Here is a 23,677-nt window from a genome sequence, read left to right on the forward strand (position 1 = left end):
ATTTTGTGTAAGTTTCATCTATATACTTTGTATAATAACTATTTGTTGTAATATATGCATTCATTATTAAATCAGTAAAATAAAGCATGTACAAAATGTCATGATTGCCACTTTTGTAATTACAGTACATAATATCAGGTTCCTTTCAGCATGCAGCACAACATGGTGAATCGTTGACATTAAAAATAAATTTTGATGAATATTTTCTTCAGATTTTGATACAGACTACTGAGTAGTTAAGAGGGGATAAATCATAATGTGGAATTGCAAAAATAGTTGTAGTTACTGTGCAATTGGGACATCACAGCTCACATTTAGAAAGTGCCTTGCTTTTGCTGCCTTCTAGCCCAGAGTGGTGTAAACAGTCTGTCATCCTCTAGTGTGGCCTTAATTACACCAGCAGGTGAAATTGTCTTCCACTCGCCGTAGTGGCATCGCCACAGGACAAATGCTGGAATTTCCCGTATGACAGTATTGCTGAATAAGGTGTTTGAATGAATGTTAAAATGTATTCTTCAGTGGATAGTTATACTTCCACTTGTCTTGACTTTTGTTTGCAATTCAACTAAACATAAGCAATTGTTCATACTATCTTTAATAAATGCACCTTAGTACTGCTGAAACATGTTTAAAGTGTTCTCACCGCTGTTGCCTGCACACGGATGCTTAAAATAACCACAGGGGCAATGTGTAAACCACAGGAAAGCTTTTGTGCCTCTGTGTTCCTTTGTAAGCCTTTCTCTATTGGGAATTGAAGTGAAATGAAAGTGAGAGGATGTAGTTGGTAGACAGCAAGAGGAGAGTGTGTTTTATCTTTTGACTGGTATTGTTTTTTTTTAGTTACGGATATTCTTATCTCACTTTTTTCTTTTAGTTCTAATAGTCACATGTAGAGGTGGATACGTTATCCAGACACTCAAAAAGCATTTAACAGTTTTACTCAAATGTAATTATTCAGTTCACTAGATATTTATTACCCCCCAGCAAGGATTAAAAACAGTGCAAACACAACTCGGGTATGTTTAATATTGTGGATGTTCTCACCCTTGCAGTAAATCTAGGCGGGTGCAATAAAGACATAAATTATGAAATGATCCAAAAACTCACATTATCCAGTATCCACTGTAACCGAGCAAAAGAGATGCTCTGTGGCTTGAATTCAGTTGTGAGGATAGACTACTTTAGAAACAAATTCATCCACATGAAGAGATGCTGGAATGGTTAAACAACAGAAAAAATCTGTGGAAAATGAAATGTACAGAGTAAGGTAAATGTGCTGATTGCTTTAAGATGAAAAGCACTCAGATGAGTTGGACTGAGGAGGAATACAGATCATGCTCTTAAGTCGTATGAGGTACATTAAATGGAGCTTTACCAAGGAGTGTTTGTAAAAATTACTTAAAATTAGTTCTATAATAGAGGACATGGTGGCAACATGAACATTTACTTTCTGTCCTACACCTTGTAGATGGCAGTTTATGGCAGTTGTTTTATACATATGTTGAGGTCAAACATGCAGTACTTTCCAGGAAAGCAGACTCATCACAGAGGTTGAAAGGGTTTTACTTTCTGGGTGGAAATGAACAGAGACAATTATTGTCACTATTTCTGTCACTTGTGTGGGGTGGTTGCACCCTTGTCAGAAGGCTTAACTTCATTAAGTGCCATTTGTTTGATGATGCATTCATTTGAAAAGACTTGGGTGAATTTGAAAATATAGTAATAATAATTTTTGAAAAAGATTTAAAGGGGCTGCACTTGATATTCAGCAAAAAATAAAAGGTTGTCTGGGGTTGCCTCCACATGGCTCTCACAGAACGTTCCCCAACTCGTTAAATGCAGGCACTTTGTCACGGCCCTCGGCGTCAGATATCGACGCATAAAGGCACTAACATGCACGCGTGGCCGGACACAGAGGACGTGTGACTTCATTCTCTTCTCAGGATGCCATTACTCCACTGTACCACTAGAGTTGCATAAGAAGCTCATTATTCCTCTCATGTCTAGGTGTCAAACTATGGGGCTTCAGCCATGAGGTGGTTAGCTTATCTTATCTTCGCTTAATGTAAAGATTCAAAGCAGGGGAGAACAGCTCAACATCTCAAGCACACTAGTTCAATCATACACAAACAGAAATGTAAAACATTTCAACAAAGAGCCATGCTAGCTCTTCCCCCTGTATCCAGTCTTTCTGCTAAACTAGGCTAATCCCCTCTCGGCTCTAGCTCCACACTCAACACAGACATACTGTAAGAGTGGTATCATCAAGAAAGTAAATAAGCACATATTCCCCACGAATGTCATATTCCTTTGAATAATTTTTTAGCCACTGAACAAGCTTTTAACACAAAACTGACATTGACAGTGGCTTACACATCCAGCAGATATATGGCGCAACATTACCATTCATGTAGAATGTGTTTTTGGTCACCAGGTGAATGTAAGTACAATATTCACTCTCTTTTAGCTCCTTTTTTGGTCTCTACCAACTCTTCAGGGAAATATCTGGCTCTTTAGCTGCTAAATTCTCCACTATATGTTCACCAGCTGTTGCTAACTTTGTCTGTCTGCCATTTGGTGCTTGGCAGGTAATGATTTATCACAGCCTTTTTGCTAAAAAACTAAAAACAAACAGAAGAGCTGCCTGCTGGCATTTTGCCTTTTTTTCAGAACCTAGTCTGTGTAGATACAGACAGGAGTGTCATTTTTCTTAATTTAAAAATGGTCATGCTGTGGCAGCGTGAGGTACTTTTAAGTCATAATAATATGAAAATGTTCATAATACTACTATAAGTGACTTCCATTAGGAATCACAATCTCTGTTTAACGGGATTCAGTCAACTCGCATTACCTAGGTTCTCAATTAGCAGACTTTAGCTGGGCCTGAGTCCGGTATTAAAGTGTTTGGATTGCACGTGTATAAACAGACTGCAGCAATTGTATTGACTACCTTGGAGTGGAGTACAAGCTGCTTTGTAAGCAGTCATATTCTATGACTTTATTTCAAGTGCGGGTTGTGGTGCCTTTTCCATTGAATAGCTTTTGTAGCAGTAGCACTTCATTGATCTGAACATAAGGAGAGTCCAACCAGACTCCTGTTTATAACGTGTACAAGTGTGTAAGACAGTAAAGCAAATGCAACGTTATGCATGGTACAGGCTGGTTGGGTGGTCTGTAATGTCCTACTGTTGCTTTGACCAGCATAGCCATCCATCATCATCATACTGTATGTCTCTGCTCCCACAGGTCAGGGTCGGGCGGGATGGTATTTATAGTGGGCCTCGATGCCTGTGTGTGTGTGTGTGTGTCCTAACTGAGAGGCACCTGTGTTTTAATTTTGCACTTGTGTGCCCGCTGAAGCGCTCCAAATGAACACAGGCACAGACCTTCTGCTGTCTAGCTTGAGCCCAAAGGGGCCTTAAGTGTAAGTGCATGTGCCCCCCCTTGTCCTTATTTCTGCTGTTTTCCTTCTGGTGGAAGCTCTGTGATGCTCTGTCAGCTTGTGTCACATTGAAAAGGCCATCCCTCTCACAACAGAACATGAAAGGCTTTCACTTCATGTCTACGCACACTCACAGAGTAGTAACAGAAGGCTATTCCATACAATTGTTTTTACATGTTTCTTTTTTATAATATTACATTTAGACTCCAAACAAAATATCTTTGTCTCACAGGGGACATTTTGTTTTCTCTCATCTGTCCTCCTTGTCTGTCTTATCACACTATCTTGTTCAGCTGGTGTGCACCTCACATTTATCTCCGCCTCTTGCTCTTTTTCTCATATTTGAAAGACGAGCTGTGGCATGTTAGGAATTCATATCAGCCGGCGTGCACCTTGCAACACATCAGGGAAGAAATTAAAGGAACGAGGGTGGAAAGATGCAGAAAGGAGGTCAGAGAACACAGGTAAACTTGCTGCACAGACAGACTCTTGCGGCTGATATTCATCCTGTTAGTTTCACTTTGGTGTCAGTGCATATCTCAGGAAATGCCAAGGCATTTATGAACCACGCAGATAAAGCTTGCTTTGTATACCAGCCCTTAGAAGAATAAGCCAGGAGTGTGCTCCAGTCTCACACACACTACTCAACATCACCCCCTGCAGGTTGCTGAAGGCTGTGTTTTGTTACATTACATTTTATACGACCCGTTCCCTGAAATGAACCGCCACCAGCTAAATAAACAAGAGATGTGTTGAGTAGTAGACCGCATTGATTCACTCTATGCAGTGGTCAGCACTGATAGGGCCACAAGCAGCGTGTGCGGTATCAAGCAGGCAGGATGTCCTGTCAGAGATAATGGAAGCTTGCTTCTGTTGACGCTTGAGGACCTATATTCATCAAACCCCAGAGAGTAAACGTAGTGCTCCAGAATTGCTTTGCTTAATTATATTTATATGTTGATTATGACTATAACATGTTGCAATCTGTCCTTCCCTTTGCTGTTAACATACTTGACTCTTCAAATGATTTCCTTTCCATACCCTCATTTTCCTGCAATCCCCTCCCTTCATTTCACATTTTCTCTGTCGTCCTTATCCCTTCTTCTGCCCACTCCAATCTTTCCAGTCCCCTTTTTATCTCGCTCTCTCTCTCTCCTTCCAGTAATGAGCCCTATGCAGAGCAGCCTTCGTGTAATTAAAATGCGCACCATTCATATGGGAGGAAGGGAGTCTCCTTAATCTACGTCAACCCACATTTTAGCCTCTGAGGATTTGCCTGCTGCTCCGCGTACGCAACCGCACACACACACACACACACACACACACACACACACACACCAGTTCCACTCGCTATCTCTCTCGACACTACCACCACCATTCCTCATTGTTTAAGCCCAGCTGTGTCCTGCCATGTCACATTTAGTGTTGTGGACATGGAAGCTAACAGAATGCTGGTGTTTTTCGTTGTTCAAAGAGGGTGGACTGTGTTTAATTGATGAAGGCAGTTTGTTAGATCTTCTTAGATTCGCCGCCCTCTCACAACTGCCTGCTTCTGAGGAACTTGGGTATCTCAAGGTTTTACATAGCAAACACAAGTTGTATCCCATATGAAAATAATTCAGACCCATGTCCCAGAAATATACTTAAATATGCTCACATAAAGTTATGTCCAAAAGTTCTTGCCTCTCCTTACAAAGGATAAGAATGATTCAGGAGGCTCATTTTTAAGATTAAGCACTCGGCTGTCTATTATGAGTTCCTCATTTTACTGTAGTTCCGTTTTTGGTCACTGGGGAACTACTCTGTGCTTTGCACTGGAGTCTTTGTGTCACGGTATGTTCTCTTGGCCAAGGAGGCTGACACACCTCTGTGTATTTGTGTAATTTGTGGATGGGTCAGAGCATGCCTAGCATGCAGTGTTCAGTGAACAAAGGCAACCCTTAAGCTTGTAGTTTTTATAGTTTATGCTTAGCCTACATCCTTTAAATTATAGGACTGTATTCCAACCACTTTGTTGAAGGAAATGAGCTGCTGATTTCAATGAACTCTCTGATACATTGAAGTTAGTATACAAATCTCCCACAAGCCAAGAGAATATGTATTTCATATAGCCTCGGGGTTAGTGTTTTAGCCTGGTTTTACAACCAGGGTTAAAGCCAGTTCAGCTCTTGTGCTAAGTTGATTAACATTTCTTGTGTACCATCTGGACTGACATCTGTTTACTGAGGTCTCCACCAGCTGCAGTAAAACTTTATTCTGATATTAGCAGCAGATTATGTACTGAGGCATTTAGATATGCTTGCTATTTATTTACGCAGTATTTCAAGTTTTTGATGAAATCTAAATTAAGTTTTGGCCTGTCTTCACTTCACCCTAGATGAATGTCTGGACTTGTCTAATCCAGTTTTGTTTCTAATGTGTACATTTGTAAACCGTAATGAATATTAGGGAGGACTGTGTAGACTGTGGGTGATGTCGTTACTATAAAAATCAGCTGCATCGTGGGAAATGTTGTAAAGAAGAAGTTGGCTTAACCAAAGTGTGTTAAGAACACAGGAAAACCTCTAAGAATAAGTTCACAATCTTGCTGACTTCCCCTTTCACTGGACCAGAAGTAGAGACTGCAACTGTCTGTTGGTTGGTTTAATACATCTTTGAATGTTAAGTTTTATCATACTCCATATATTTAAATTATAAATATTGACACTTGGGTTGTTTCTGCCTCTTTAATTCTACGGGTGTGTTTTTTGCTACTACCAAGTAAAAGATGAGGACACACAAACACACACACAGACACACACACACACACACACACACACACACACACACACAAACACATACACACACATGCAGTAGCAGGCTACAGTAGTGTAAACAGTGGGCTGTGCTGTGTCCATAATGAAACTATGGAATGTGCTGCTTGGGCTTCTGAACGGAGTCTCTGGCATGTTAGCCATGCTAATCATGCTAATGCTAAGTTGGGCCAAGTGGATCTGGTAGTGATCTGGCTCTGCTTCTGCTGTGTCTCCTCTCAGTCTGGGAAACATTGCAGTCCAAGTAACTGTACTGATGATACTCTGCTCTATCTAGCATTCATTATCAGGTTAAAATGTACAAATATAGTTGGTCTCCTGATGACATCCTGTTGTGCTTTGCAAAAGAGATCCTATCTTAATAATCTGTTCCTTATTGTATGTAAAGACTAAATTGAATTTAACATCAAAACGTGGTAAAAGTGAATGTGAGTCATGAGTAACCTAAGAAGAGTGTGCGCTGACATTGCGAAGGAGGGGCTGATAACACCTTTATATTCCTTTGGGATACCACTCCTTTAGTTGGGCATGTCTCTGTTGATAAGAGCTCTGCTTGGCCTCAAGTTTACTCATTTCACAACATTGTCCTTCACCTGCTGTAACATGCTCAGCCTGCCACAGACAGAGACTGTTTTTCAGTCATTTGCGTGAGTAGTGTCTCTTATTTGAGCTTCCAGGCAGCTGGGTTGGAGCTGGCATAGCTGTGTGTGTTTGTTTGTGTGTCTGTTTGTGTGTGTGTGTTTGTTGGGGGGGGGGCATTAATTTTAACCCGTCCTTCTCCTCTCTACCCTCACCCTCTCCTCTGCTTTCAGTTGCACCCAACTCTTCCTCCTCCCCCTTCTCGGGTCTGTCTTGCTCCCTTTTGATGATGGTAGAGTTAAGAAAGGCAGTTCCTGCCTGGCAGATAGTCTGTTTGGGTTGCCTCCTTCACTTCTTCTTTCTCTGTATTATCTCCTCTTCCCTCTCCTGGGTGTAACAGCTTGTCTTTTTCTAAGGTACGTCTCATCTCCATGTTACTTTAGCTATGGTTTTGTCTTTCTTGCCCCGCTGCTTTATTTTAGGATGGAGCTTTGGAGTAGTTGGTGTTTGGAACATCTTAGCATTACTGGCAATATTGCAGAACAACATTTAGAATATTCAAAACATCTCAATAAAGTGCAGTTTGAACCTTTTCAGTAAGATGCGATTAGAAATAAAACTTGATTGTACTTGCGCTGTGTACATTTGCTGTGTAACTATGGTTCATTTAGTGTTGTCTAGAAATTAACATTAGTTTATGAACTTCATTTTGACAGCGCCATTGTCCTTAACTGAAACATATTGGAACAAATGGAAAACATGTAATTACATTCATTTTGTACGAATAGTTGATTTATAAAAGACATTTCTTGTTAGATTAAGTTTGTTTAATTTAGGGTTTTATTTTTTTTTAGGACTTGTGAAATTCTGCAAGAGAAACTAAACACTGCTGTGGTGAGTGAGCGCTAAAATAAGCCCAAGTATTTAGTAATACAGTCTGCGCTCTTCATTAAATCCCCTATAATGCTGTGTCCTTCTACCTGCTGGTCGGGAGTGCTCAATTAGTAGTTGTTTTCTTGGCCTGTGTTCCTCTCCAAATACCAAATAACCCCTTAATGCAGTGATGGTAACTGTTGTTGTGTAGATGGTAAATATGAGCATGTATACCTGGTTGCAGACTTGCTGACGGCTCTTGGATTTAAGACTCCAGGCAGACATGGGTCAATGAGTAACCAAAGGAGCGGCTATGACAGTCTGCATGACTCAACTTTACAACTCTGATGTCAGTGCACATGGGTTTTTTACTGATTGCGAAAGAGGCTGAAATTATTTGTTCCTGTAGGTGTGTGTAAATGGAACTGCTGATGAGTTTTGCAGCACTATACTGTACTTTCACCCAACATTGTCTGGGAATATAATTAGCTTCAGACCTGTGAGGATAAAATCTTTGTTTTGTATTTCCGCAGATGCTTTGTTGGCGGACCTTGAGTCCACAACATCCCACATTTCCAAACGTCCGCTCTTCCTGTCTGACGAGACTGCCTACTCCTTCCCTGTTGGGGGCCAGACCAAGCAAAACCTCTGCTCTCCGCCCCAAGAACCACCCACTCCCTCTGAGCTAAACGGACTTGATGAAACAGAGGTAAATGCTCACATACATGTTATTAAACAGTTATTCAATTAAAAACATTGTTTAATTTACTCATGAATAAAAGTGTAAATGAGTTGCTTCATTTGTGAATGGTCTTAATGAATACTATATAGTGACTTCACTTCCTCTTCTCAGTCCTTCAGCTCAGCTCAGAGAAGCCCCTGGTCTAGCGATATCAGCAGTCCAACTCAACCCATTGGTGAAGAGGACCACGTATACAGGTAGGACCTGGAATCACATTAGTTGGATCAACAGTTTTTAAACAGTCTCACAACTTGTAAAAAGTGAGGGAACTCTTTGGGAATATAGATAACTTTACTTGGCAGCATGTCTGTGAAAAACCACTACCATATTTTGCTAATTATAGGGAGGACATTAAAAGGGGGAGGATGTGTGTAATCTATTTGAGACACACAAAACATTAAACTAGAAATGTCCATGTGGATTTGGACTCATCTGTGAGCCAGAGACACTCTCTAAATGATGCCAGTGTCAAAATATAGCAACACTCTCAGTCCATAGTTCTGTTGATGAAAAATATTGGTTCTTCTCTCTACTCTGTACAGTTTCCCTAATAAGCAGAAGAGTAGTGAGTCATCAGCCATGAACTCATCCTTGGGCAGCAACCTGTCTGAGCTGGACCGCCTGCTTTTGGAGCTTAACGCTGTCCAGCAAAGCACCCCTGCCTTCCCTACAGAAGGTACACAAGGATTACTTTACTTACTTTACTTGTGTTTCTCGGATGTCACTATCTAAATTTTTAGCATGATTGTTTTTGTGGTATCACACATGGATTGTCCCTTCTCTCCACTGTATTTTGGTGTTTGGGGGTTTACGAAATGATACATTTTGCACTGTGGATCCATGAAAGAAAATAATTTAGCATTTTTTTTCTGTAATAGAAGAAGCAGCTCCCCCGCTGCCTGCCAGCAGCGTCATCCACCACGTCCAGGAGAATGGTGTCTCTACTGTAGGCAAGGCTGCTCCACTTGTATTAGAGAAGCCCAAACGCAGTATGGCAGCTCGGGGAATAGAGGATGTACGACCAAGTGTAGAGAGCCTTCTGGATGAACTGGAAAGTTCTGTGCCCTTACCCATGTAAGCAACAAATTATTAAAGGTCCCATGGCATGAAAATTTCACTTTATGAGTTTTTTTAACATTAATGTGAGTTCCCCCAGTCTGCCCATGGTCGCCCAGTGGCTAGAAATGGCGATAGGTGTAAACCAAACTCTGGGTATCCTGCTCTGCCTTTGAGAAAATGAAAGCTCAGATGGGCCGATCTGGAATCTCCCCCTTATGACGTCATAACGGGAAAGGTTACCTCCCCTTTCTGTGCTTTGCCCGCCCAGAGAATTTGGCCTGCCCATGAGAAAGAGAGAGACATCATGGCTTGAAAACAAGCCATGATCTCCTCCTCAATAGCATTTAAAGCTACAGACACAGAAATGGCACATCCTAGGTAAAGCTCATTGTGGGACTGGCTCTAGTGGCTGTAATTCTGCACCAAGGCTGAATTTCAGGAAAGAGACTTCAGATACAGTATTAGGGGACCACTAAGGCCTATATAAAAGAGACTTCAGATACAGTATTAGGGGACCACTAAGGCCTATATAAAAGAGACTTCAGATACAGTATTAGGGGACCACTAAGGCCTATATAAAAGCATCCAAAAATCTGCATGTCATCGGACCTTTAAAGCAACATGGAAATGATGCCGTGCATTAAGCTGTTCAAATTAGTGCTCATAAATGTTATATTAACATTTAATGTGGAGCGCCCATTTGTTAATTGTGTTCTTTCTTTCTTTAGTCCGACACCATTGATTGTGTCAGACGGACAAACCGATGGACAAGAGGAAACACCAGCACAGCAGCAAGCCAGAATGTCTGCCTCCTCTGCCACACGAGAGCTGGATGAGCTAATGGCCTCCCTGTCTGACTTCAAAGTCCAAAGCAATGTGAGTATGGTATTGGGTAGATTTTTGGTCATCACGTTTGCATACTGGATGGAGGATGTCTATTGTTGGCATTTTGCAACTGTTGAGGACTGTGCTGCACGACTGTTAAATTCATTGTAGAAACTAGGATCTAGGATTAGACTAATTTTATTCAGTGTCTTTTCCATATTTGTGGCTTTGTAATGTCAAATTTATTGCTACTGCTGGAGTGTTCCACAATAGAAATGTTGAAGTTTTCCTCCAAATGGATGTTCTGCTGTTCTATTGTTTTCATAGATTTGACTTTGAACTGTAAACTTTTGAAATGTTGCAATGGCATAAATGTAGTGGCTCCTGCTTTTATTTACCTCAACTGAAGAAAGAATTATTTCTTATTTTTAACCTTTCCTTTATTTTTAACCAGCTTTTGTTTGTTCCGACAAAATATTTTTAGAACCGACCAGAAATTGACAACCAGCTTTTAATTTCAAATTGACTTTGAGTTGTCACGCTTGACAACCGTATACCAGATGACATTTAGATTTTGTTGCGCTACATTTGTATGTAGCGCAACATTTGTACTGTGCATTTGTCAGCTTGCATTCACCGAGGAAGTTGTGGGGTTGACGTAGCAAAATCAACATAAGTATGTTGACAACATAACATAATGCAATCCAAAACAATTTCCCATTAAAACCCATTAACACAGAGCAATAATTGCGAAGATTAGAATGTTATCTTCTTTTGAAAAAGTGTTAATTCTGGTCACTTTTTTTAGATTTTAAAAGTGATTGTGCATGTCTGAGGTAAAACATCAAAACTTAATTTGTTCAAATAAACAAATGTTTATTTTAGTTACATTTTTGTAGTATTTTAGGAACGATTACTTGAAGACATTGAGTGAACTCTGCCCCTGCTTGGCTTTGTGTGTGAGACAACTTTTCTGTTCATTCCCTTTATTCTCAATGTGTTTTTCCTGGTCTTTTTCTCTTTTCTCTTCCACTGTTTATGTCTTGTCTTTGTTTGTACATTGCGATCATTACGTCACTGCATCCGATTCAGTCTGGTTCTCAGTTGTCTCTGAATCAGGAAGCTGTAGACCCTTCCGTGGAAGCTGGTTCCCCACGAACCTCCCAATCTATAGATCCTAGTATTGGTTCAGTGGATACTCTTCTACCTTCTAGTTACACTACTCCTTCCTGTACCCCTCTTCCATTGGAACTCCATATAGATGAAGATGGTTGTTCAGCCCCTACAGCTTCAGATGGTTCCACTGTAGTCATTGCATCATCCAAGAGCCTTCAGTACTCCCAGATCCAACAGATAGATGATGGTAGCAGTGTCACCTCTGAGATCTCTCATGTGGAGAGCCTCAGTATCTCCAGTACCACAAAGCCTGCTAGTCAAGCTGAAGTCAACAGCCCTACATATATGTCAATCACTAATGCTAGTAAAGTCTCAAGTACACTTGGAAAGAGCTTAAGCCCAGTTACTGTTGGCAGAAGTTTTAGTCCAGTAGTTGTTACCAAGAACCCTAGTCCTGTTACTGTGTCTATAAACCCCAGTCCCATTCTTAGAGCCAAGAGTCCTAGTCCACCTGATCTTAAATGCTCCAATCTAAATCAGTCTTACCCAAGCCAAATCCCTAAAACCTACAGTCTTGTTCCTATAAGTCATAGTCCAGAAGCAGCTGCAAAGACCACTAGTCCAGTCACAGATACAAGGCTTTCAAGTCCAGTTCCAAAAAGTGTGAGTCCAGTGACAGTCCCTAATCTCTCTAGTGCAGTAACCGTTCCAAAGAATTCGAGTCCAGAAACAGTTCCCAAGAGTGCTAGTCCAGTTTCAATTCCAAGACTTTCAAGTCCAGTTCCAAAGATTGCAAGCCCTGTGACAGTCCCTAATATCTATAGTTCAGCAAGTATACCCAAGAGTCCTGAAACATTGCCAATGACTGCTTGCCCAGTAATACCCCCAAGAATTTTAAGTCCAGTGACAGTTCCAAAGAGTGGAACTGCAAGTCCTAAAAGTCCTGCTTCAGTCATCAGAAAAAATTACACAGTTTCCGGCACCAGCAGTCCCAGAGCTTCACCAGTTCCATTTGCCGATGTACCATCAAATAGCCTGTTTCCCCCTCTTACAGAAAAGCAGGGAGGTGAAATGCTGGATTTAACATGGCCGTGTCGGGAGCCTTTATTAGATGATGCTTTAGACAAACTCTTAGCCCCCGACTACACTCAACCGAGTGAGAACCAGCCACCTGCTTCCATTATGCTCGGAGATGAAGACAGGTCTTGGGAGGAGGAAGACGGAATTTACCCTGATCTCAGTCGCGAGGGAACCCTGACACCCATGACTGAGTCCAGCTGGATGGATGAGTGTTTCACCCCTTCCACCTGCCCCGGGACACCAGATGCAACGCTGGACCTTCCCACTCAGCAGCCCTCTGCTGTCGAGCGACTATCTGCTTCTGGCCAAGTAGGACACTCAACTTGACTCTCCCAAAATAAGCTGCTGGTAAAAAGCTAGAGATGCTTTAGTACCCCATGTGGTCTTTCTATTATTTAGCCATTGGCCTAAGATATTAATTCTCTCTGACAATAATGGCAGAATGGCTGTGTTAGATAATTGTTTAAGCAGAGTTTATCTCTAGTTGCAGAAATAAGCTTATTTTGGGAGAGTAGCTCCTGCAAGTACTCAAGGAGGTGTGCAAAAGTAGAAAAACACAAAGTGTATTGATGAAGAGAAATTCCTTCATTTATGTGGCGTGATCAGGGCATGAAGTTAACTTTTTTGACCACCAGCCACAAATCCACCTGCCACAGTGACTTTTTACCAGCCAGTTTTTTTTTTTTTTTGCCTCATAAAAGGTGAAAAACAGGAATTACTGTGTCTCTATGATCCTATCCTGTCCTATTCAAGGTAGCCTACTCGTGGACATTGCGCCGTCATCACGTGCTGTAGTAGGGGGGCCTGCCTTGATAATCCTGCATAGGGGCCCGGTGTTGGCTCGTTACGCCACTGCATATAAGGGATGAGATGACTGACAAAATCAGGAGTAGCCTATGCGCACCACAACAACAAAAAACACGGTGAATGCACACCATAACACATGAGTTGTTGCAAAAAAGTTGACTTTTTTTTGTATAGTTCTTAAAAATACAAAAATAAATAAAAAGGAAACTTGTTTTGGGTAGAATAATTACAACTATTACTATTAATTAATTACTCTGGGCTGAGATTTCCTAGGAACCTTACCAAAAAGGCTCAAGATGCTGCAAATGTTGGTATAATATGAAAACGGCTGGTGGATTTAAGACACAAAATAATTTATTGAATGAATCAAATATGAACAGATCTGTCATTGCCAGTGGCTTGTTGATCTTTACATTGTTAGTTAATTTCATATCCTGGCCTGGGACACACATTCATACGGTTTGATAAAGTACTTCTTGGACTTTAACTTATCATTGCACTTACAATAACGAGCGTAGCTGTCCTCAATTTAGGTCAAACTGTACATCTCATCTGCGTTTTTTCCTGCATCCACCGTGTGTGATTGTGTGTGCGCGTCAGTCGCAGGGAAACGGAGCAACAGCCCCGCCCGCTGCAGACAGCCGACAGATTGAAACAGCAGCTGCTGACTTTAGAGTGAAAAAATGTTACAGCGTACATTGATGTTACAATGTATACATGTTGGCAGGACGGTCTGAAATGTTTTGCACGGTCTTTCGCTGTACGTTTTGTTGGTAAATGTGAGATGTTCGATTCACACACATCTTGCCTTCATAACAGAAACAAGGAAATTAATTTTAGCCGTTCTCACTCCCACTTGGTCAGTGGCTGCACGTGGGACTGCTGGGATTGTGTGAGTAATGAAAATGCGATAGGGGTCCCCGGCTGTCAATCAATGTCTTCCAGTGATGCGGACCCCCTGCTTACCGATAGTTACGCGTCTGAATCACTCAATTCTCATTGGCTACCTGCCAATGTGGCAGGTAGATTGAGTGTTACCCGCCAATTGCAAAATTCACCCGCATTTGGCGGGTGGTCGGGTGTTAATTCCATGCCCTGGGCGTGATGCATGTGGTGTCATTGCAAAGCAACTACAAAATGGCTTGAGGGAGAAATCTCCTTGTAGAGACTGTGTGGCAGATGTCGAAAGCTTTGCTGAAAATATGTTTCCGCACGCCCCTACTTGCTTTGGTCGACATTGCTGTGTAAGTCACAGGGCGTGGCCTGTCATGTTTACGCAACCAGTGGATGATGCAACAAAAAAAAAAAGACAGTAGGGTGGATATGTTTTATTTTTTTGCTAATGCATATATGCACAAACAACGTGCACATGTAATTGAAAAACATTCAAGAACTTTGATGGTTGGCCTTGCTTTGGCACGTGCAGACTTATGTGCAAACATTTTGTGATATACCTGTGTTGTCTTGACCTCAGCTATCCAGCATGCCTAAGTAGTTTTAAGTAGACTTGACAGTAGAGAATCAATTTAAATGGAATGGAAGGCTGTGCTTCTCGTTTGCAGGCAAATTTGATTGATTGGATAGTGCCTGACAAAAGTTCCAGAACATTTTGACAAAAGTATGTTCTTGCTAGTGCTTGGGCATTTTTTTGCCACTTAAATGAAATATCCTGTGCTGGGCCTGTCCTGCTTGTGTTTGTAACCCAACATGGACTTTGTGGTGAATGGCACAACCCCACACCTCCCTATATCATCTACTCTCCAGCTCAAGTCGGTTATCCGTCGCACCAAAGAGACCTCCAACGTGCATCCAATGTTCAGGGAGGGAATGTTAAGACGTAAAATGGGACCGGTCATTGTGAATAAGAGCAACTCGCAAGACCGACTCATTGAGGAGCTACAGGGGAAACTGGGAATTGGGCGAGTGGAGCGCAAGCGTAAGCAACAGCCAGATGATTGGATGACAGAGGGAGTCATCGTCATGTCCAACCCACAGCGAACACGGGAAGAAAGGGTCCAGCCACCTGTGGATAAGGTAGACGTTCAAGGCGCACAGCAGGAGTCAGTGCTATTCAGTGCTACTCTGGGACCACATTAAACCAAAAGTAGCAAGTGATGTCCCTCTGATGGTTAGCTTATGTTACTTTGGACTATGGTCAATAAATGAACTGGCAAATATTAAAAAAATATGTTGTTTATGTCATCATATCAACATAAAAATTGTATTTGTCTTTGGCAGTCACTATAAGCAATTTAGTTTGTTGAGCCAATTTTGTTACTATTACCATTTCCTTTTCCTCATTCTGACCCCTGTGTTTGCACTGCTCTCTTTGCTGTTTCCTTCTTTCCCCCAGATCATCATCCTTCCAGAATCACCTGCCCCACAGAGAAAAGTCCTCCCCCCTCCGCAATCTCCCCCAGCACCCAAAAAGCCACCCCCAGTCAAGCATACTCCTCCACCGCTACCTCCTCCGCCTCCGACCCCTCCCCCTCCCCCTCCACGAGAACCTCTCCCTCCTCGAGAACCTCCCCCTCCTCCCCCCAAGGAACCTACTCCTCCCCCTAGGGAACCTACTCCTCCCCCTAGGGAGCCCACGCCTCCCCCTGTGCAGCCCCCTCCATCACCTAGCCCCCCTCCCAAACCTGTCACGCCACCTCCCCCTCCCAAGGTCTTTGTATCAGTGGGTTGTCAGACCGAGTATGACCCCATCTTCCCACCAATACAGGCACGGATCACCTTTCTTTATCCTTCTCTCACTTTCTTCTAAACTTTGAGTTGTTTTATTTGAGCGTGTTTGCGGTTTATTTGGTTCAAATCCAAGTAGTTGGAACACCCCAGCATTTATGTTAACTACTGTATATAATCCATCTGGTCATTGACTCTGTTTTTGACCCCTGGTGTTCATTCATGCCATGTTGCAACAGGTATCTCTTTAAAGCTTTGTCTGAAATCTAGTCAGTCCAGGTTATGAGGGGTGCTGACATTCAGGCTGGAGAGACTGAGCCCCTTTTCTAATTCTGACATCTGACGGTTCCAAGTGCTGTGTGTTCAGAGTGGAACGGAGAGTTTAAGAGCTTAGAGGAAAGAGGCGTGTAACCCCCCCATGTTCCCGTTACACTAACTGTCCTACCATGCGCAGGAATGGTAGGATCGCAGTGCAACTGAAACCTAATCGGCCACATGACAGCATAGTTACCAACACAATTATAGCAGCTCCCACAGGACTTCCGTCAACAGGTCCCACTAGGTTAGAAACCAGCATGTTGAATGCCATGTACCATCCCCTCTTTTAGAATCCATATTGACTTTATTGACGTAGTTTTGTTGAAGACTAGTAGAGCAGGAGATTGATATGAGTGCTAGAGCATAATTGCGTTCAGGTCGAAGGTTCAGTGAGATGCCTGGCTGTCTAATTTGTGTGTGTGAGAGAGAATACATGGAGCGCAGATGCTATTTTCTCTCTCAGTGGAATGTAAGAGTCATGAAGCTCCAATAACCACACCATCTGAGAAGGTCTGTGTTTGCTTTTATTACAGTAGCCAGACATTCACACACACTATATTGATATTAGAGCGTAATCAAACATGGATTAGGGTTGATGAGAATAGATTTTGTCCCGGTTGATACATCTATGGCTTGTCTTTGTATGTTCTCTCCGTCTCCCGGAAAGAGACAGCTAACTACCATCTAGATTGTTAACTTGTTGTACTACCAGCAATCCAGGGATGGACTATTGGAGCGAATAATTACAAAGGCAGTTACATGAAAGAATTATTTTAGGTTTACAAAATAATGTAATGTGACAAGAAGGTAAGTCCAAAAAATGATCATGCAAAAATGAAGAGAATGGTATAGTGAAGCTACTTTGGTCTTTCATCTCTTGTCAGATCCAGTCCCAGGGAAAGACTTCTCCCACGGGTCCCCCCAAACCAGCCAACAAGCTGGACAACATGCTGGGAAGCCTGCAGTCTGACCTCAACAGACTCGGAGTCCAGACGGTGGCTAAAGGTGTCTGCGGAGCCTGCAAGAAACCTATTGTTGGACAGGTGATAACATTGAATCATATAAAAACAATTTTTTACAAAGAAAAGTCAGTACACATTGAAGACTTCAGTTGGAAACTTCTATGCTTTTTAGCTACATGTGCACACATTTTTCTATGGCAAGTATATATTGTATACACACAAATTACCAAGTGAAACGTTTAGGATATTGAATAGGCTTATATAACATCATCATAGCTTTTTGTTGTTGTTAAGAAAAAAAGATTTCACTCCAGATGTATTTGCCCAAGTTGGCTGGGGTGTGCAGTGTTGGCTCATGTTTCACATATTTCAAACTGTGCTGATTGCTTAAGGTCCAAGCCAGGTAATCTGTCAATAATTCAGCTCTTAAATAATTGGCAACAAGTGGAGCAAGATGAAACATGAAGCTTCTATTCTGTTTTATTATGTTTACTTACTTACTTTGAGACTTTTGTTTAAAGAAGCGCAAACATGTTGATTTCTGTGAATCTTGATCCAACTGAAAGGGACTGGGATTATTTTGAATATATGATTTTCTCATTTTTAAACTTGAGCAATGATATCTGCTGCTGTTTGCACTATCCCCTTTGATTCTTGCATGAAAGGCTGCAGTGATTTTCTATGCTGAGCCAGGTCTTTCCCTCAGAAGCTCATTTCAATTTAATGCACTGTGTCTCTCCACACCAGGTGGTGACTGCCATGGGCAGAACGTGGCACCCCGAGCACTTTGTGTGCACCCACTGCCAGGAGGAGATAGGCTCCAGGAACTTCTTTGAGCGTGAGGGGCAGCCTTACTGTGAGAAAGACTACCACAGCCTGTTCTCACCACGATGCCACTACTGTAATGGACCCATACTGGATGTTAGTAATGCATGCATTAACACACAAAGACACACACACACACACACACACACACACACACACACACACACAAGCATGTTTACAATGGATGGGTGGATAAGGATTTTATTGATTCATAACTTAATGGATTAAGGCCTTACTTGAAAAAAATCACTACATTTATTACAATGCCTTTATTTCTTAAGCAGACATTTAGAGTTACACACACACACACACACACACACACACACACACACACACACACACTAAGTTCTAGAGGCAGTAGAAGTGAAGGGACTTTAGTTGCCTTGTGCATGCTACTCTCCTCTCTCGCTTGTCAGCACTCAGTCTTATCCTCATAGTGACTAGTGATAGAGATTTCAGCCTTTGTTCTTACACACGCGCGCACACACACACACACACACACACACACACACACACACACACACACACACAGTGCCAGAGGTACTGGAAGGGAAGTAGACAGTGGACATTAACCTGTGGTAATGCAGATGTTTCTCTTTCTTTCTTTAGTAAGCCATTTTTGAACATCCAGTGGTTTACATTCCAACCTTGGTTTTGGGTTTTTACCAGGGTTGAAGGTGGTATTGTATCTTTTAGAGGTCTAAGGGAACCACTAAAGTTAGAATTTCTAAAAAAAAATATTATTTTAATCCTGGACTGTATAAATGTTTAGTTGTGTTAAACATTTTAGTTGTTTGTGAATTGCTCCATTTGTATTTTGATTTTGGACCTGATTTGTTTGAAATTTACTTTGTAATGCTCATTTACATGTAGTGGTTTTGTACCCTGTTGTAATATTTGCTCTGTATCTATCTATACAGATAATGAATGTTAAAGATTGCCCTCCCTCACAAAAACCCTCTTTTTTTTAACACTGCATCCCCTGGTGGCAAAGCCAAGAATCACTTGTGCTCTGACATGTAGTTTACAGTGAGTAATTGTTGCCCTTCTGTGGAAACTTAGCAGCTGTGGATATTTCAAAATGTAGTTTTACATGGACAGTAAGAGTGTGCTTCCAGCTGAAGCTGCTGAGAAATGCCAGGAAAACACACGGTAACAGTCATACACAGCCTCCCAGCACCTCCCACACTGCCTCTGTGGACTTCGCCTGCCCTCTCCTGGCCTCTGACTTTCTGATGTGTTAGTGTCCCCCATAATGACAGACATGCTTATACTGTATGTTGGCTTTCTTTTAGAGCAACATGAGGAACCACCTTTTCCCCTGATTGTTTATGGGTCACACCTTTTAGCAGAAATTGAATGACTGACCACTGTTTTCTCCCCTGTTTCACAGAGAGTAGTGACTGCTTTGGACAAGACTTGGCATCCAGAGCACTTCTTCTGTGCCCAGTGTGGAGCCTTTTTCGGACCAGAAGGTACCAACTGCTCATCAATTAATAACACCACCTGGTTTGTGTAGAAAAAGAGCAATGTTGAATTTTTAATATTAAAAGAAGCATAGGCTACTAGAATGCGTCTCTGTGTCTCTTTGCTGCCCTCTAGGTTTCCATGAGAAGGATGGAAAGGCGTTCTGCAGGAAGGACTACTTTGACATGTTTGCCCCTAAATGTGGTGGCTGTGCCCGTGCCATCCTGGAGAACTACATCTCTGCTCTCAATTCACTCTGGCACCCTGAATGCTTCGTCTGCAGGGTGAGTCACTTGACATATCTTTAACGAATTTGGCCATTTTTGTGTTAACCCATCATCATAACTTCTCCCTCATATCTTGTGATTTTCCAGGAGTGCTTCACCCCATTCATAAACGGCAGCTTCTTTGACCACGAGGGCCAGCCGTACTGTGAGGCGCACTACCATGAGCGGCGTGGCTCGCTGTGCTCCGGCTGCCAGAAGCCCATTACCGGTCGCTGCATCACCGCAATGGGCAAGAAGTTCCACCCAGAGCACTTTGTGTGCGCCTTCTGCCTCAAGCAGCTTAACAAAGGCACCTTCAAGGAGCAGAATGACAAGCCCTACTGCCAGGGCTGCTTTGTTAAACTCTTCAGTTAGACTGTGTGATTGTGTATAAATGTGTGTGTGCACGCGCCTCTACACATTTATTTACATGTCTGAATGCACGGATGTGTGTGCACTCACATGTCTAGCATGTATGAGTCAGTGAAGTAGTTTTTGAGAATGAGGGCGTTGGTGTGCTAGTGAATCACATCATTAGGGTGAGAAATGTCTTCTTCTATTGACCCTTCCCTGGCTGTCCAACCTCTCAGGCTTGGCATTTCATACTTTTGCTGAAGACATTTTTAACAGAGCCCAAAGAGATTTTCATTTAGAGTTTTTCTCCTGTGTGCAGCAAAGAAAACACGCTAATTTACCCATGTGTGTGTGCATATGTGAGCATATGGGCGTCCTCAGAGCCTTTATTTGTAAATGATTTAATTCCCCCAAAGCAGGGCAAGACCTAACACCCTATGTTGGTTTTATGCAGATATGAGACAGCTGCTTGATTGCATGGACCATTGACTTAAACAGTTTTAGAATATGTTGAGTGTTGAATACATAGTGCTTGGCCAATGTGTGTTGGAATAATCTATGAAAAGTATGTATTTTTGTAGCTTTGGAAACTTTAAAAATAACCATGACATATGTACATTCATACAGACAGATACACACACACACACACACACACACACACACACACACACACACACAGAACTTCTCCTTCTTTAAAATACCAGTTCAAACTCTGCACACTCCAACCACAGATCTCTTGATGAGACCGTCTTAAAGTGCATTTTACAGGTGTCTCCAAGATATTAGCTAGTCCTTATTTTTTTACTATTTTACTATGAAAATAAACCCAGATGTTTTCTCAGTTTCACCAAACATTACACTCACATTTCTGCTCTTGTACGTTGATTATTTCCCATTGGGAGTGAAATCAAACTTTAGAAAGTCACTATATTGAACTTTTGTAGCAACTTGGAACTTCATTTTTACTTTCCTACTGCAAAGTGTGTACTGTGTCATTTTACATTAATAATGTTGAAATAAAATGAAACGGTTGCGATTGATGATGACAAAAAGTAGGTCTTTAAGAATAACATATGTACTATGGTTATTAATGTTGAATTCATGGTGCAATTTAAAACAAGCCAAAACAAAGTTGATTGTCTTTACTCCAGATTAAAAGTGGAGATGTTCCTGCTGTATTTACCCACACAGAATACATTCAGAAGAATTAAATTCAGAACAAATGCTTCAGTTTAACATCTTTCTCATATTTTACTATTGCTACTATTGTGAATATTTCACTGTATTTAATCTATTAATAAGGCTGGTGCGACATTTAAAATATGGTTGTGCTTTTGGATTAGAAGCATGCTTTCTTTTATGTGGAGTTTTATCAGCACTAGCTGCCAGTTGCTGTTACAATCAGAATCTAAATTTGTACACCTGTAATATGCTCGACTTTGTGACTGAACTGTGTTTTGTCGCTGTTTGATGGAAATATATATATTTTTGAGCTGTTTGGGCTCACACTGATATGCAAAGAGCTGGCTCTAATGACATGTAGGCTAACAATAGTTGATCATGTTCTCACACACAACACGTACCCTCTTTATTTTCATTATGAGTCATAAGCTATGATCCTGCTGTCTGAGTTGATATCAGCACTTGGCTCACTGATGGAAGCTGGATGTTGGTGTTAGCTGGTCAGGAATCAGTATACAACACCAAGCCAGGGCCAAGCATCTAGCCTCATTTATGTAATGACTCATTTCAACTTTATTTTACTTGTAGCTCTGTTTTGTCACATATGAGACGAGTGATTTTTGATTTGACACTATTGCTTGTCTTTAATTTGATCACTATGTGTGCACCTAGTGAATACGCAGTATCCACATTGTTTTTACTTTGAGAAAATGTTTGCTTCTGTGCCAAATGTGTCAATGCAATAAGGTCTTATACACTGTGGAGTTCTCAACTTTTTCCTGTGATTTGACTCTAGGAGAGGCTTCGTCTGCTGTGGTGCATCTTAACTCCGAACACCCAAAAGTACACTGTAATAGACAAGCCCAGGAGAAACCGCCTGTACCGAGTTATTCAGCAGACAGTATAGTGTACACTTCAGATTTACAGGAAGTAGCAGGGGTAAATGAACAGATGTGACTTCATTTTGCCCCATGTATATTTATCTGCTTACAGTATATTGCCTTATAGTTTTTGCTTCTGTCAAAGAATTCATAAAAAAAAAATAAAAAATCAAAGCCTTTTACTGTTAATGAGATAACCTGAACTTTTGGCTTTGTAAATGGAGACATTCATGTGATGTTTTACCATTTGAATTTTTTCATGAGCCACAAATTTGACTGACTGTGTGGGTGGGGTGTATGTGGGTCCTGATTACTGACTGATTATTATAACTGCTGCAAATAAAATAACTATTTCTGGCATTGTTTTGTCTGAAAGGTGATTTTGTTGTCTCTGTTTTCACCCATACCATTACCTTTTTCAATGTTTTGCATTAAACCAGATCTTTGGCACACAAGATTTTCATGAAATATGAAAAAAACTTCACTGGAAGTAATCCGGTTCATTTAAAAAAAAACAAAAAAAAACATAATTGCGGTTATGAGTGAAATGAACAGAATATGACCTTTGCCCGAGTGTGATTCATAAGAAAATGACTCCAAACATCTGAAATGTTTATGTACACATTTAAAAAATGTAAAAAAAAGTCAAACACAGGACGTTTTATGTACAGAGTTTAGTACAGCATTGCTGTTGGATCACAACCTTTTGGCTTATGATACCTTACAACAAAGGGATGCTTACTTGATAAAGTAAAAGTAATTCACAAGGAAAACAAAGATTAGACTGAAAACATTTGTTTTGTGACCCCTTGTAAGCGGTTGACCCCCAGCTTGGGAACCATTGGTTTACGTTAACAGTGGGTAGCATTACAGATTATGGAAATACATTTTAAATATAAAAAAGACAGACCCCAGACATTAAAAGGTGCAGTAGGTAAGACTTATAAAACTAACTTTCTGTCCTATTTGCTGAAACTGACCCTATGTTCCAGTAGAACTACATGAAGCAGGTCATTTATAAAAAAAAAAAATCAGGCTCCTCTGACACCACCTACTGGTGCCTGTAGTGTGATTTGCAAAAATCCACCGCTCCCTGTTCAGATGCACCAATCAGGGCCAGGGGGGGTGTCTAACTGTGTGTCAATCACTGCACACACATTCATTCTCCCTCCCTCGCGGGGGGAGGGGCTTAGGAGATAGTTTTGGGTTTTAGCAGAAAGGGGGGGGAGGGACTGAGAAGGTTTCGATGTTCACATTTTTTTGCTAAGTCCTGGATCTTTGCAATCCTACCTACGGCACCTTTATTTTGATCCCGACAAGTTCAAACAACAATATGGCAACAATCTGACTGGACTGGGAAAAAGGACTCAATCAATACACCTGACAAACACAAGGACAAGA

The 23,677-nt window shown here is 41.4% G+C and overlaps 2 protein-coding genes across 3 annotated transcripts in view; both read left to right on the plus strand.

Moving 5' to 3' along the window:
• The window catches only part of LOC144516603 (paxillin-like), a 32,756-nt gene extending 10,120 nt beyond the window's left edge, over positions 1–22,636 (plus strand). The window contains exons 1-11 of one of the 2 annotated variants that reach the window (XM_078248038.1): positions 6,808–6,902; positions 8,241–8,416; positions 8,561–8,646; positions 8,992–9,125; positions 9,328–9,523; positions 10,237–10,384; positions 17,224–17,382; positions 18,049–18,222; positions 19,520–19,601; positions 19,729–19,877; positions 19,968–22,636. In XM_078248038.1, coding sequence (XP_078104164.1) covers positions 9,029–9,125; positions 9,328–9,523; positions 10,237–10,384; positions 17,224–17,382; positions 18,049–18,222; positions 19,520–19,601; positions 19,729–19,877; positions 19,968–20,234 — 1,272 coding nt within the window. In that variant the 5' untranslated portion in view covers positions 6,808–6,902; positions 8,241–8,416; positions 8,561–8,646; positions 8,992–9,028 and the 3' untranslated portion in view covers positions 20,235–22,636. Of the gene's footprint in view, positions 1–6,807; positions 6,903–8,240; positions 8,417–8,560; positions 8,647–8,991; positions 9,126–9,327; positions 9,524–10,236; positions 10,385–17,223; positions 17,383–18,048; positions 18,223–19,519; positions 19,602–19,728; positions 19,878–19,967 lie in introns of those variants that run through there. The other variant, XM_078248037.1, reaches the window with a different exon arrangement.
• LOC144516605 (uncharacterized) lies at positions 10,391–17,217 on the plus strand. Its single transcript, XM_078248041.1, has 2 exons — positions 10,391–15,370; positions 15,690–17,217. The coding sequence occupies exons 1-2, from the start codon at positions 15,044–15,046 to the stop codon at positions 16,101–16,103; spliced, it is 741 nt and encodes a 246-aa protein (XP_078104167.1). The 5' UTR covers positions 10,391–15,043; the 3' UTR covers positions 16,104–17,217.
• Positions 22,637–23,677: the final 1,041 nt, after the last annotated feature.

Source organism: Sander vitreus, chromosome 4 (assembly GCF_031162955.1).
Source record: "Sander vitreus isolate 19-12246 chromosome 4, sanVit1, whole genome shotgun sequence".
Taxonomy (NCBI): Eukaryota; Metazoa; Chordata; class Actinopteri; order Perciformes; family Percidae; genus Sander; species Sander vitreus.

Bases quoted from the DNA above. Each gene is read 5' to 3' on its own strand.
- LOC144516605 (XM_078248041.1), top strand. From the start codon at position 15,044: ATGGACTTTGTGGTGAATGGCACAACCCCACACCTCCCTATATCATCT. The intron at 15,371-15,689 runs GTAGACGTTCAA...TCTTTCCCCCAG, and splicing joins TCCAGCCACCTGTGGATAAG to ATCATCATCCTTCCAGAATC.